Below are 14,588 nucleotides of genomic sequence, written 5' to 3'. Positions count from 1 at the left end.
TTTGGCCAGGCAGTGGTGGTGCATGCCTTTAATCCCAGCATTTGGGAGACAGAGGCAGGCAGATCTTTGTGAGTTCAAGGCCAGCCTGGTCCACAAACTGAGTTCCAGGACAGCCAGATGGAGAAATCCTGTCTCAAAAAAATAAAATAAAATAAAATAAAATTTAAAAAAAGAGTTGATTCACCAGTTTGGACTTTGGTAATATCCATACTTTGGCTTGGTATGAGTTTGGTGTGTTGCACCATCCCAGGAAAAGTTTTGTCACAAGGTGGTCCTGGGTTATATTAAAAAGCAGGCTGGGGGATTAGAGATTAAGAGCACTGGCTGCTCTTCCAGAGAACCAGGTTCAATAATTCCCAGAACCCACATAGCAGCTCACAACTGTCTGTAACTCCAGTTCCAATTGATCCAACACCCTCACACAGACATACATGCAGACAAAACATCAATGCACATTTAATTAATTAATTAGTTAGTTAGTTAGTTAGTTAATTAAAAGAAAACAGGCTGTAGCTGGGCAGTGGTGGCACATGCCTTTAATCTCAGTGCTCAAGAGGCAGAGGCAGGCAGATCTCTGAGTTTGAGGCCAGCCTAGTCTACAGAGCAAGTTCCAGGACAGCCAGAGCTACACAGAGAAACCTTGTCTTAAAAAAAAAAGAAACGAAGAAAAAAGAAAGCAGGCCAAACAAGCCAATAAAAACATTCCTCCATCAGCCAGGAAGTGGTGGCACACACCTTTAATCCTAGCACTTGGGAGACAGAGGCAGATGGATCTCTGTGAGTTCAAGGGCAGCTTGGTCTACAAAGCAAGTTTCAGGACAGCTGGCTACACAGAAAAACCCTGTCTCGAAAATAACAACAACAAAAAGTCCTCCATGGCTTCTGTTTCCATTTCTGACCCCAAGGTCCTGCCTTAGCTTCCCCTGATGATAGACTGTAACCCAAGTAAACCATTTCCTTCCTAGATTGCTTTTGGTTACCATCTTTATCACAACACTAGAAACTGAATTAGAATAATAGGTATACATGTCACTGTACCCAAACAATGTAAGGCGTAATATATGGCTGATGAGAATTTTCTCAATTTTTTCCAAAGGGTTAAAAAGAAAAGATCCTATGTGTTCCTTGGTGTTTCTGTGTGTATTTTTATGTATTCATTTATTCATGTATACATTTGCTGTGTGCAGACATACGCATACAGCTGTGTCATGGGCGTTTGCAATAAAAGAATATAAAGACACGAGGAAACACTGCCTTTGAGTCCCACACACACTGAGCATTCTCAGTCACTGAGAGTACTAGGTCAAAAGATAGCTAGGCAATGGGCTGGTGTGTGGCTCAGTTGGTAGAATGCTGCTTAGGATATGTGAAGCCTTAGGTTTGCTCCACAACACCACATAAACTGGGCATATTAACAAGTCCCTGTAATCCCAGCACTTGAGAAGTGGAGGCAGGAGGACCAGAAGTGCAAGGTGATCCTCAGATTCTCAGTAGTACAGTGCATTTGAGGCTAGTCCGGGCTACATAAGACTCTGTCTCAAAACAAATAAACTAATAATAAACAGTTTTTTTTAAATCTTAATAATGACACATCCTTATTTACAAAAGATACCTTCCCAATAAAAAAATAACTGTTAGGGGTCTGGAGAGGTGTTTCAGAGATTAAGAGCACTTACTGCCCTTCCAGACAACCTGAATTTGGTTCCAGCCGTGTTGGGTGGCTCACAACCTTCTGTATCTCCGGGAGAACTGGCACCCTCTTCTGGCCTTCAAGGGCATCACATGTGGCACACATGCACAACAGAACATATACACACACCTAAATAGAAATTAGTGGGAAAGGCCTTAGCTGAAATATTAATGGAACACTGTGTGAAGGCACAAAACAGACATCAAGGTTAAGTTCTTGCCAATCCAGGAATGTAGAGAGAGTCCGGCACTGGGAAACTTTCCTCCTTGAGGCATGGCCCAATGGCTGAGGAACCAAGTAACCCAAGTAGTCAGAGCCTACCAAGGGCAAAGGGTCCTGAGAAATACCTCGGCCATATGTCAACATGGAAATCGAAACAAAGAAGGGAAATGCTACAATGAATTCTTCAGTCAGAAAGAACAATTCTAGGTGAGAGTGTGGAGAAACAGGAAGTGTGGAGAAGGAAGAAGCATGGGGAAACAGGAAGTGTGAAAAAGCAGGAAGCATGGGGTGACAAAGAATGAGGAAGCAGGAAGCATGGAGATGTGAAAAAGGGAAGTGGGGGGAAGCAGGAAACGTGGGGAAGCAGGAAGTATGGAGAAGCAGGAGGCATGGAGAAACAGGAAGCGTGAGCGTGGAAGTAGGAAGAACGGGAGACCAGGAAGGCTGGTGTTAGTTCCCACAGTGGGAGCAGCCTCTCTGTCGGCTGCCTCTGTTGTGTCCCCACTCAGGGACAGCCCTAAGCTCTTTCCCGCCCCCCCCCATAACCCTCTCGCACTAAGTCTTTGGGCAAGGCACCCTGCCAGGACCTCCAAAAGGCTCCCATTCTCACCTTCCTTCTTAAAACATTACACTTGGGAATCAGGAAGTGTGGAGGCAGACAGAGAGTGAGAAAAGGAAAGCATGAGGAAGCAGGAAGCCTGGAGGAGAGGAAATCTGGAAAAAAGAGGGAAGGGAAGGGAAGCAGCAAGCATGGACAAGAATAAAATGTGAGTGGACAGAAAGCTGAGAGCAGTGAATGAACTGGAGTGTCCTTAGGTGTCACGTGGCCACGTGGCCCCAGAACTGATAATCATGCTTTTTTTCTCTCTCTCTCTGGATTTTTTTGAGACAGGGTTTCTCTGTATTGCTTTGGAGCCTGTCCTGGCACTCACTCTGTAGCCCAGCCTGGCCTCGAACTCACAAAGATCTGCCTGCTTCTGCCTCCCGAGTGCACCATCACCACCCGGCTAGAAACACACTTTTAACAAGTCAGAAATGTACATCATAAACAACAACAACAACAAAAAGAATTCTGAAGGCTGGGTGTGTAGTTCAGTGATAGAGTACTTGCTAGCATGTGTAAGGCCCTGTTTCGATCCCCAGCACCTCAAAAGGCAGATTTCTGAATTCTGAATTCTGAAAGAATGAACAACTAAGAAAATAACAAAAGAGGAAAACAGAAATCTAAAAAAAACACCTAACAATCTAAAAGTAGACAAGGAGGAGGGGGGAAAAAGAAAGAGAGAATGGGCTGGAGAGATGGCTCCGCCGTTAAGAGCGCTGGCTACTCTTCCAGAGACTCTAGGTTCAATTCCCAGCACCCACAGGGCAGCTCACAACTGTCTGTAACTCCAGTTCCAGAGGACTGGACACCCTCACACCAATACACATAAAATAAAGTTACATTTTTTTTTAAAAAAAGGAACAAGGAACAGATGAATAAAACAGAAAGAAAACATAACTTGGCTTGTTTATTTACTTACTACTTTGTTTTGTTTTAGAACAGGAGCTCGATCTGTACCTTAGCCTTGCTTCAAACTCTTAATGATTCTCCTGCCTCAACTTCCTGCATGCTAGGATTAAGGGCATGAACCAAAGCACAAAATTATCCTGATATATTTAAGTTAAAACATGTCATAGTTCATTAAATGGTCAAATTAAAAGGAAGTTATCAGAGCTGATATCTGTAAAGTATACAATGCAAGAGTCATGCCCTAAATATAAATAAACAGACACCATGAAAGCCAAGAGCTAGGAAGAGGTACACCACACAACTAACACAACATCGCCATTACAGACTCACTAATGTCTACAGCACAGCTCTGATGATAGGAAGCATTAAAAGACGAAAGAATCAATGTTTTCATGGTTTATAAAAAAAAAAAAAAAAAAGCATCATTCAGGCAGAAAACAAAATCACAGTAAATCTGTATATGTCAAATAGTATATAAGACACAAAACTTGATAGACCCAAAAGATGACACAGTCAGTTTTGGTTGCAGATCTTCATACTACTTGTCAGGTTCCAAAGAAACCTGGGACAAGAATCATCCAGTATCTGTGGTTCCTCCCATCACTCCTCACCCCACCTACTACCCCAGAGCCCTCCAGTCAGTGTCTGGCTGGGCTTCTCCTCCCTGTGCATCCAGTCATTCCTCTCTTGGCTCCTGGCCGGCTCACTCTTGGCTCTGGGTCCACGGCTCCTGGGTCCACTTGCCCTCTGTCCTCCCTTCCCCACTCCCCTCTCCCTCTTTCTTTTCCTCCTCTCATGGCCTGGTTCAGTCTGGACTCTTCTAGATGCCTCTGGCTGAACTCTACCTCGTATCTAAAGTAAAACCTTTCTCCTCAACCATACCATGCAGTGGCCATATCATCATTTTCTTTCGATACTTGCTCATAAGACCAAGTAGACAAAAATAAATAAATAAGCATGAATACTAAAGAAGCAGATGCCAAAAAGTTCGAAAACCTAGATGAAGTGGACACACTCTTGAGAAACACTTCCTAATTCACTCTGTAAATGAGGGGTATACCAGTGTCTGGCCAAAATATTACAAGAAAAGATCAGTAATTCTTTAGGATAAAGATGCAAAAATCCTCAACAAAATACTAACAAGCCAAATCCATCAGCATCTTAAAAGGACTATACACAGGTGCTATGTGATCGCTTAATAGGTAAAGACATTTTGCCAGCAAGCTTGCCACCAAGCCTGACGATGACCTAAGTTCTAGCCCTAAGGCCTACATGATGGAAGGAAAGAACCAACTCTTGCAAGTTGTCTCTGACCTCCACACACACACACACACATGTCCCCTCCCAAAATAAATAAATGGGAAAAAAATACTCAACAAGCAAGGAATAGAATGGACCACCTTAAATTAAGGAAGGGTGTTTATGAAAAGCCCACCGCTGACATACAATTGTGAAAATCTGGAAGCTTTTCCTCTAAAATCAGAAACATTTCCATTACAAAATTGTACTAAGTCCTAGCCAAATGGGTGTTATGGAACACAGCTTTAATCCCTGCACTAGAGAGGCAGAGGTAAGAGAATCTCTGTGAGTTCAAGGCCAACTTGGTCTTCATAGTGAGTTCCAGACAGCCAGGGCTATGTACAGAGACTCTTATCTCATAAATAAGAATAAATAAATGAGTCCTAGTCAGATCAATTAGGAAAAAAATCAAATTAAAAGGCAGAGAGTTCTTTATCTTTAGTTGCAGATACCATGATGTTATGTGCAGGAAAAGATCTAGAAAAAGCACTAAAACTAATGGACACATGTATTGGTGTTGCAAAATATGAGATCAATGTATAAAAATCAGATGCATTTCCTTTTTCAAGATTTCTTTTAAATATTGTGTGTGTTAGATCAAGTGTGGTACTGTTAAGACTTTAGTCCCAGCACTGGGGAGGAAGAGGCAGAAATTTCTCAGCAATTTCAAAGCAAGTCTGGTCTACACAGCAAATTCTAGGGCCAACAAAGGATACATAATGAGACCCTGCCTCAAAAATAAAAAAGTGTGTGCTTTGTTTGAGAATCTCATAGATTCAAACAATGTGTTTTGATCAAATCCTGCGCTTCCCTCCAACTGCTTCCCCATCCCCCACCACCACTTTTCCCTCCCAACTTCTCGGAGTCCGATTTGTGCTGCTGCATGTGTGTGTACACAGGTGTTAAGACACCCGCTGGAGCATGGGCCGCTTCCCCAGGGCTGTATCCCTGAAGCAAACCAGCTCTCTTGCTCAGCAGCCATCCATCAATTGCCAATAGCTCCTCAGCTAAGGTTGAAACTTCTCGAGCCGCGCCCCGCCCATGCTGAGCTTTTGGCTGCCTCAGTCATAAGCAGTTCTTGTACGTGCAGTCACAGCTGTTGTGAGTCCTTTTGTGTAACTGCCCTCTGATGTCTACAAAACACTACGTTGCTGCAGTTGCCCCTGGCTGTTACAGTCTTCTGTCCCCTCTTCCACTGACATCCCTGGGCCGGGGGGAGGAGGGGGTACAATATTGCTGACCAGTTTAGGGATGAGCACCCCACAATCTTATTCCCTGCACACTGACCAGCGGTGGGTCTCTGCAGTAGTCACCTTCTACAGCACAAAGATGATGAGAGATGGTGTAAGGATGGAAAAATTTAGCCTAATTCTCCCTAGACTCTGCCCCCTAGCAGTGAGTAGGCAAAAGGTCACATTCTTGACTGTTTACAACAGGGCGGTTTACCGACAGCACCTGTGAGTGAATGAACACATGAAATGAGCCTTGTCACACTACCCAGAAGCCCTAGCGAAAGCAGACTTCCTGGGCTAAGCACAGGCTTGGATAGTTCAAATTGATTGGTCTGCACTGGATGGTATGAGATGATTGGTTTGGGACGTGCGGGCTTTGTTGTAACCCTATAAAAGCTATCTGAACCCTGTACCCAGGGTTCCCAGTCCTCTACCCCACGTGGAGTATGGCTGTGGACCCAAGTGCACTGGAATATAAAAGACCTCATGCCTTTGCATGCTTCACGTGAGTGATTTGGGCGGGGGGCGCCTTTCCTGAGTCAGGGCATGAGGGTCCACGCCCTCCTCGGGTCTTTCATTGGCAGATGATTTCAATAAGTGCTTAGGGAATTTTAACACTGTGTCCACGTAACAGAATGATAGCAGGTTCTCCCCTATAGCCTGTGACCTACCCAGCAATTCTTGGCATAGTTAAAGGTAACAGGCATGAGTCTGTTTTGTGGAACAGGCCTTAAGTCCAAGCACAAAGTGATTGGTTGCTCCCACAATAGTTATGCCACTACAGTACCAGTGAACCTATCTTTCCAGACCAGTTGTTATTGAAGTTTATAGTGTTTACAGTTGGGTAAAACTGTTGATGACTTGTCTCCCCAGATAGTGTGAATAGCACCTTCCAGTATTGTGGCACCTAGTCAATAGGGAAAAAGTTTCCAGGCCAGGACCAGCTTGATTTCTCCATGTTCTGTGACTCAAGTCATCTTTAGCTATGGGTCCTACCATCAAGCTCTGGAAGATAACCAAGAGCAATGGCAATAGCCTATAACGTTTTGGGTGCCTACGGGGCCCCCTGACCAACAACTTGAAAAGAGGTAACCAAGATCTGGCACTGGGCTTACATTTTTTTTTTTAATTACATCTAATGTGTTTGCATGTGCATGTGTGTGCCCAGCATATGCATGAAGAACACACATAGGACAACTTGTAAGAGCCATTCTTTCCTTCCACCATGTGGGTTTCAGGGCTCAGACTGGGTCATTGGCTCAGCACCTTTACCTGCTGAGCTGTCTCAACCAACCTCAATACTTGTTCCAAATTTTTTTTTAATTTCTTACATCTGCTATTGTATGTAAGTGCATGATATATGCCGTGGTGGGTGGGTGTCCCACAGCACACATGTGGAAGTCAGAGGGAATCTGCAGAGTGGCTTCTTCTCTCCTTCCACCTTTACATGGGTTCCAGGGATTGAACTCAGGTCACCATGCTGTGCATCAAGGGCTTTCTCCTACCGAGCCATCTCCCTGGCCCAAGTTGGATTTGTGTATACTAACTGTGAGCAATCAGAAAATATAATCCAGGAAACAATTCTATTTACAACAGCACCAGCAAGAATAAAATGAGGGAGTTGGGGAAATGGACCGGTGAGGTAGTTGTCACACAAGCATGGGACCTAAAAGTTTAATTCCTGCACCCACACAAAAGCCAGCATGGTAGTAGTGTACAGAGACAGGCAGGAGGGCCCCTGAGGCTTGCTGGCTACTCTGTTTGTGTCAGCAAACTCCAAATTCAGTGAGAAAAACTGTCTCAGATGGGAAGTGATGGGAGACGGCCCCCAATGTCCACCTGTGACTTCCACACTCATGTACAAGCAAACCTGAGGTAGGAGGATCATGAGTTCAAGGCCAGCTCAGGCTACATACTGAGTTCCAAACCAGCCTGGGATACATGAGATCCTGTCTCTAAAAAATAATAAAATTCCAATATATTTAACCAAGGAAGCTGGGCACAGGGATCAAGCCTGTAATTACAGCACCCAGGAAGCTAAGGCGGGGGACTGACAGCGAGCTTGAGACACTCTGAGCTACATGGTGAGTCCCAGGCTTTGAGCTACAGCATGAGACCCTGGTTCAAATAAAATTCAACCAAGGAGATGAAAGGTTTGTATACTCAGAACTAAAAGAGTTCTAAAACGAATTAAGAAGGTATAAATCCTCAGAAAGACGCCCTTTGTTCATGGATTAGGAAGACTTTAGCAGTGCTAAAATGGTAATTCTCCCCTAACCGACCTGAATACCTCAAGGTAATCTCCATCAAAATCTCTATGCTACACACATGCTTCTTCAGAAATGCAAAGGTTTGTGTGGAATTGCAAGAGTTCACCCACTCACTCACTCAGTCTAGAACGAAGAAGAATAGACTTTACCTACTGAGAACTTACTAGAAAGCCACAGTAGTGAAAACGCTGGGCACTCACATAAGAATAGAGTTACAAATGCAGCAAAGCAGATTACAAGTCAGGAAGCAAGCCTATAATTTTTGTCTGAGATAAGGCTTCCTATATCCCAGGCTGGCTTCAAACTCACTATATATACAAGGGCAGCTTTGAACTTCTGATCCTCCTGCCTCCACTTCCTAAGTGGTGGGATCGTAAGTGTGTGTGATCACATCCAGTTCTGTGGATACTGGGCATGGAACTGAGGGCCTCATGAATGCTAGACAAGTGCTCTACCAACTGAGCTCCCCAGCCTCAAACCTATAATTTAAAATCAATCCATTTGTTGTTGTTGTTTGAGATGGTGTGTATTGTAGTGGAGGGGGCCTCAAGCTCAAGTTCTGCCTGCCTCCACCTCTTGAGTGTTGATTACTCACACATAACACCACGCTTACCAATAGGCTAGATCTTAACAAGTTTGCCAAGACTGTTTGAATGGAAAATAATCTTCTGCATAAATGATGCTGGGGCCAGACGTACAAATGCAAATGAATGGAATTGTATCTCCTACTTCCGCATCTGTATCTGTATTTCATTACTCAGACTAGAATTTAAAACTAAGCATAGGGCCAGGGCTCAGTGGGAGAGTGCTAGCCTAGCACACTTGAAGCCCTAAGTTCCATCCTCCGTGCTGAAGAAAACAAAAAAGAAAAATTCAAAACTAGATAGATGAGCTAAAACTCCCAAAAGAAAACAGAGCAAAACTCCATGGCCTTGGAGCTGGCAATGGTTTCCTTTTTTAATGCTTGTTTGTTTGCCTGTTTGTTTGGCCCAGGGTCTCACTTTAGCCCTAGCTGACCTAGAACTCAACATGCTGACTTAAATCACAGAGGCACACCTTCCTCTGCCCCCGAGATTAAAGGTGTGTGCCACCACAACCCTGGAAATAGATTCTGATTCATGATGCCCCACGCACAAACAAAAAAAGGCTGCTGTAGGGCTGGAGGAAGAGCACAGTCAGTAATGCACCTGCTGCGCAAGCATGAAGACTAGGTTCAATCCCCAGCCCCTGGGTAAAAAGTCTGGCCTGGCAGTGCATGCCAGTAATCCAGGGCTGGAGGAAAAGGGACCAGAGAATTCCTTGGGCTTGCTGGCCAGACATCCTAACGTCCCACATCCCTGTGAGACCTTGTCTTTAAAAAAAAAAAAATGGCTGGCTCCAGAGGAATCATACCCCACATAGACCTCTGGCCTCCTGCACACATATGTGCACACAGGTTCACCCACACATATACATGCACACATACATAGAGAGAGAGAGAAAAATAAGATAAATTGGGATGTTATTCAGATTTTAAAAACTGTTCTACATCACAAGACTCTATCAAGAGAGAGAGAAAGAGGCCAGGTGGTGGTGGCGGCACACGCAGAGGCAGAGGTGGGTGGATCTCTGTGAGTTCCAGGCCAGCCTGGTCTACAGAGCTACACAGAGAAACCCTGCCTTAAGAAACAGAGACAGAAAGAGGGAGAGGGTGAGAGGGAGAGAGAAAGGGAGAGAGAGAGAGAATGAGGAGAAAACATCTTCAGGTCATATGCTTGATAAGGGTCTAGTGTTCTGAATACAGGAAGCCAGCAGAATGCAACAACAAAAACAGTTATAAACTGGACAAAGGAACCAGGCCTGGTGGGGCATGCCCATAACCTGGCACTTTAAAAGTTGTAGTCAAGAAAGCTGTGAGCTTGTACCCAGCCAACGCAACAGAGTAGGAGAATAAAGAAAATTAAGTGGGCAAGAATCTGAACAGGCATTCCAAAGAACACACACAAATGGTCATCAGGCGTGTGGGTAGCAACTCTACCATAGCCATGGAGACCAGTGGATCAAAACCACAGCAAGGCTGGCACTGTAGCTCAGAGGTATAGCACTCACTGGGCACACGCAAGAGCCTGAGCTCAGTCCACAGCACCAGAGTCAAACTGAAAAACTAGAGATGTCAATAATATTTTCAAAATAGAAAGGTTAATGCCATTGACAACTGGAACCCTTGTGTATTGCTAGAAGGATAGGAAATATTTAGCCAATGTGCCAGACCTTTAAATAAAAATATGTAATTCAGCAAGCCTACCTTGAGCATATGCCTAAAAGACGTGAGAAGCTAAGGACCAGCTTGATGACTCAGCAGGTAATGGCACTTGCTGCCAAACCTGTGGATCTAAGTTCAATCCCTGGGAAACCCACATAGAGGAAGAGAAGGACCAATTCCTGAAAGCTGACCTCTAACCCCAACATGTGCACAACACACACACACACACACACACACACACACACACACACGAAGAGAGAGAGAGAGAGAGAGAGAGAGAGAGAGAGAGAGATTTTCTAAATATTTTTTTAAAAAGAATTGAGGGAGGTGTGAGGTGTGGTAGCACGTGCCCCTAATCCAGCACTTAAAAGGCAGAGGCAGGCAGCTTAGATCTCTATAAGTTTGAGTTCGGCCTGGTCTACACAGCAAGTTGCAGGCCAGCCAGGTCAACATAATGAAACCCGGTCTCAACAACAAAAACAAAAATTGGGAACAGTTGTACAAACTAAAACTTGCACACATATTTTCATAACTCCACATGCAATGTCCATGTATGTCCTACGTGCCATATCCGTGCAATGATACACTACTTATCCCTAAGCAAGAATAAAGTACTGACCCATGCTACAACATGAAGGATCCTCGAAACAGTATGTTGTGACATAAGCCAGACACAGAAGGCCGGGGTTGTACGATTCCACTCACATGAAGTAGCTACAACAGACAGCAGACAGATCGTATGGGGAAGCAGATCCCAATCCAGGGACTGGGAGAGGTGAGGAGGTGTGGCTGCTGCTGGCTCTGAGGATGGTTTTGAGAGTGAGGGGAAATTCTGGAATGGGTGCCAGTACACACATCACTGGGATTGCGCTCAATGCCACTGCACCCTGTGTTTCTAAGTGGTTAAAATAGTCAGCGTTTGCTACTGTGTCTTACCACAGTGAAATTAATCAGCGAGTGTACACAAGTTTTCCACAACACGGAATGCCTTTTTGGCCTTACTGATATATGAGGACATCCTAGTCACTCTAGAGAACACACTCCAAGTCAAACCCTTGCCTAAAGTCCGTCTCTCTCTAGGCCAAAAAGCAAGACTGGCCAAGGTAAGGGGAAAAAGAGAAGACATACCAAAGTTATTCGCTTGAAAGCCACATTGACAGACAGCCACTGGATAAAAAGACATGTCCAGGGACAGGGGACCCAGACAACAGCACAGCCAAGAGGAGTGTGGTCGGGGACCCTGAATGTTGTCATCAACGGGCCCTCCTTGAACCCTGGGCCCTGGGGTCTCTTTCCCACAGCCTCTGTCCTCTAGCAGGAACAAGCCACAGCTTGTCACATCTCATGACTATAACCCTGGCTCTCTCGTGTCAGGGTGACCACCTCCCTACCCACATCTTTGCCCAGAGTAGAGACTGGCTAGGATTAGGTGCTGCCTGGGTGTTTATTCAGACAGTGACACTTGGTGATCACTTTTGACCCAGGGCAACCAGCCTTTTCCTGAAAGTCTGGCATGGCACTCAGGTTAGAACGATCCTAGACTGTTTTTACGGCTCCCCTGGAAGGAATCCTTAAAGACAGGCATCAAATCCCACATCTTCCCCGGGTCCTTCCACCCACCAGCAGCTTCTCTACTGAAGTCTGACACCCTCACACATACACGCAGGCAAAACACCAAAGCACATAAAATAAAATAATAAATTTTAAAAAAGAAAGAAACTCACAGGCAGGGGTTACAAGATGGAGAAATAAATAAAGGCTTGGTCGGTTAAGTTTGTTCCAGGACATACAGCTGTGCTGTGGGCAAACATAGAGAAGCCTAACCCAGGGCCCTCCCCTCTGCTTGCTGAGCAATGATGTTTCAAGGGAGCTCCTGCTCAGTGTCTGCAGCAGTGTGAAGACCCCACCCAACCACCACTCCCTCCTCAGCTGAGGGCCCAGACCCAAGGCCCACGATGCTCTCGTCTCTCCACTGAGAGTGTGGAGGGGTGTGTTTAGCACTCCTTTTCAAGTGGCTATTGACACCTGTGGACAGAGGACACAATCTCGGGGAAGGGCTGGCTTGGGCAGGGTGGCCACCCACTTCTGCTTGCAAGGAATACACATCATATTCATTCATGAGCCCACAAGCCTGCTACTCCTCCTCTCCCTCAGTCACTCAAGCTGCCACCAGCCTCAAGATTGTGCCGACAGGTTGTCCATCACTCAAGTTGTAAGAGTAGGGATGGATACCACTGGGCATGTCATTCTATTATTCGCAGCAAAATCCTTGCCAGGGTCAGGCCCTGACACTTGACATAAATTGCTGCCACTCTTGTCCTCCCCAAGACACTGGAGGAAATCATCACTGCCCTGAGAAGATGCAGAACCTGAGACTCAGAGAGGGAAGTGACTTGCCCAGGCTCACATAGCTACCCAATGAAGGCAAGAATGGGTTGTGAAGCTTCTCTATCCTAATTTTTTTTCTTACAGTCCATATCTCCTGGGCTTTTCTGGTTTATTCTAGACCTTGCTGTCACTGAGTTATTAAATCTACCCAACTCCCAGGAGGGTTTCTGACCAGCCCTGACTGAGTGATGGCCGGATAGCGGTTGTGTGGGGCGGATGGTATGATAGGACACAGGACGCAGAGGGTGAATGCAGGCAGGACTAAGCACACAGCATGCACACTCTAACAGCAGCACTTACCACCTGAGGAAGGAAGGCCGGGGCGCCCAGAGCAGTAGCCAGCAGAGGAAGGAAGAAGGAATTAGTGGGCGTGGGGAGCCTGGGGCCAGGGCACCCCATGCCTATTCTTCCACTCACCGGCCTGACGAGAGTGAAGGGGTGAGGAGGAAACCCCGTAAGAGTAACCTGACAGTTGGTGGGCAAAGACCAGCTAGCTGTCTGGGGCATGACATCTCAGGAAGGCCACATCTGGGCTTTTAGAGGAGAAATGGAAGAGCAGGCAGCCTTTTGGCAGAGCAAGGCACGGACTCCACCACAGATGTGTCCTGATGGCATATCTACTTGCCATGTCTGAAATTCCCATGTGCCTTAGCTGGGTGCAGTGGTGGTGCACGCCTTTAATCCCAGCACTCAGAGGCAGAGGCAGGCAGATCTCTGCGTTTGAAACCAGCCTGGTCTACAGAGAGAGTTCCAGGACAGCCAGGGTTACACAGAGAGACCCTGTCTCTAACATCAAACAGAAAACTTCCCATGTGCATCAACTGCTCTCACGCTGTTCTTAGGAACCAGAACCAGTGGTTAAAACCAGGACAGGGTCAAATCTAGAAGCAAGACAGCCACCTCCCTGGTCTGTTAAGAGAAAACACTCCTCCCGTCCAAGAGTTTCAGGAAGAGGGATGGCTACAGGGTTGGCCCTCAATGACAGGGAGCCAGTGAGAGCACATGTCCCCTGACAGACCCCATACTCACATGTCCATGCAGGTCTGTATTGAGCAGCATCAGGGCACAGGTGAGTGTGTGGATCCCATCTAAACAGAACACAGTGGATTCTCACTGTGAGAACTCATTCCCACCCAGGGTCTCCCACCTGCCAGCCTAGAGGCCACACAAACCAAGGAAACCAGACATCTGCCCCCAGGCCAATGCCTGGGTAATGCTCAATCCCCCAGGGCCTCTAACCACTCCGGGCAGTCTCTAGCCCAGATGTCTGCCCGTTGCAGACAAATCACCTTGAACCTTAGACCTAAGAAAGGCTCTGAGTCCCCAAGCCATGTCTCTCAATAGCAATAAGAGACTTAGTCACTCAGTTCATCCATATGGCAAGTCCTGCATAGAATGCCCCCTCCCCTGCCGAGAGTCAGTATTGTGACGGGAGACATGGAACATGGACTATGCTAAAAGGACTGAGTGTAGGAAGGACTTACAGGCACTGGGAACAGAATGGCCACGAGCAAGAAACTTGTCCTCTCCTGTCCAGTGCTAGGCCATCCGATATTCACTGGACATTTTTATTGTTTTGGTTTTTGAGGCAGGGTCTCACTACTTATCCCAGGCTGACCTCAAACTCAAAATAGTCCTGACTCATCCTGCAAATTCCTGGGACTTCAGGTATGGGTCACATCCAAATGTATTCATCCAATCTTAACTGCCAGAGCGAATGGCCCACCTGGGC

The 14,588-nt window shown here is 46.0% G+C and overlaps 2 protein-coding genes across 3 annotated transcripts in view; one reads left to right on the top strand and one right to left on the bottom strand.

Annotated features, from left to right (window-relative positions):
* Pfdn1 (prefoldin subunit 1) overlaps positions 1-14,588 on the top strand; it is a 757,967-nt gene that overhangs the window by 442,492 nt on the left and 300,887 nt on the right. The gene's annotated exons all lie outside the window — the stretch shown is intronic.
* The window catches only part of Psd2 (pleckstrin and Sec7 domain containing 2), a 37,626-nt gene that overhangs the window by 11,708 nt on the left and 11,330 nt on the right, over positions 1-14,588 (bottom strand). The window contains exon 6 of the mRNA XM_051202410.1: positions 13,886-13,944. Within this exon, the coding sequence (XP_051058367.1) occupies positions 13,886-13,944 (59 nt within the window). The remainder of the gene's footprint in view (positions 1-13,885; positions 13,945-14,588) is intronic.

The sequence above is a fragment of the Phodopus roborovskii genome, unplaced genomic scaffold (assembly GCF_943737965.1).
Source record: "Phodopus roborovskii unplaced genomic scaffold, PHOROB, whole genome shotgun sequence".
NCBI classification, from domain to species: Eukaryota; Metazoa; Chordata; class Mammalia; order Rodentia; family Cricetidae; genus Phodopus; species Phodopus roborovskii.
Note: the sequence above shows the minus strand (reverse complement) of the source record. Positions and strands in the feature narration are given on the sequence as shown.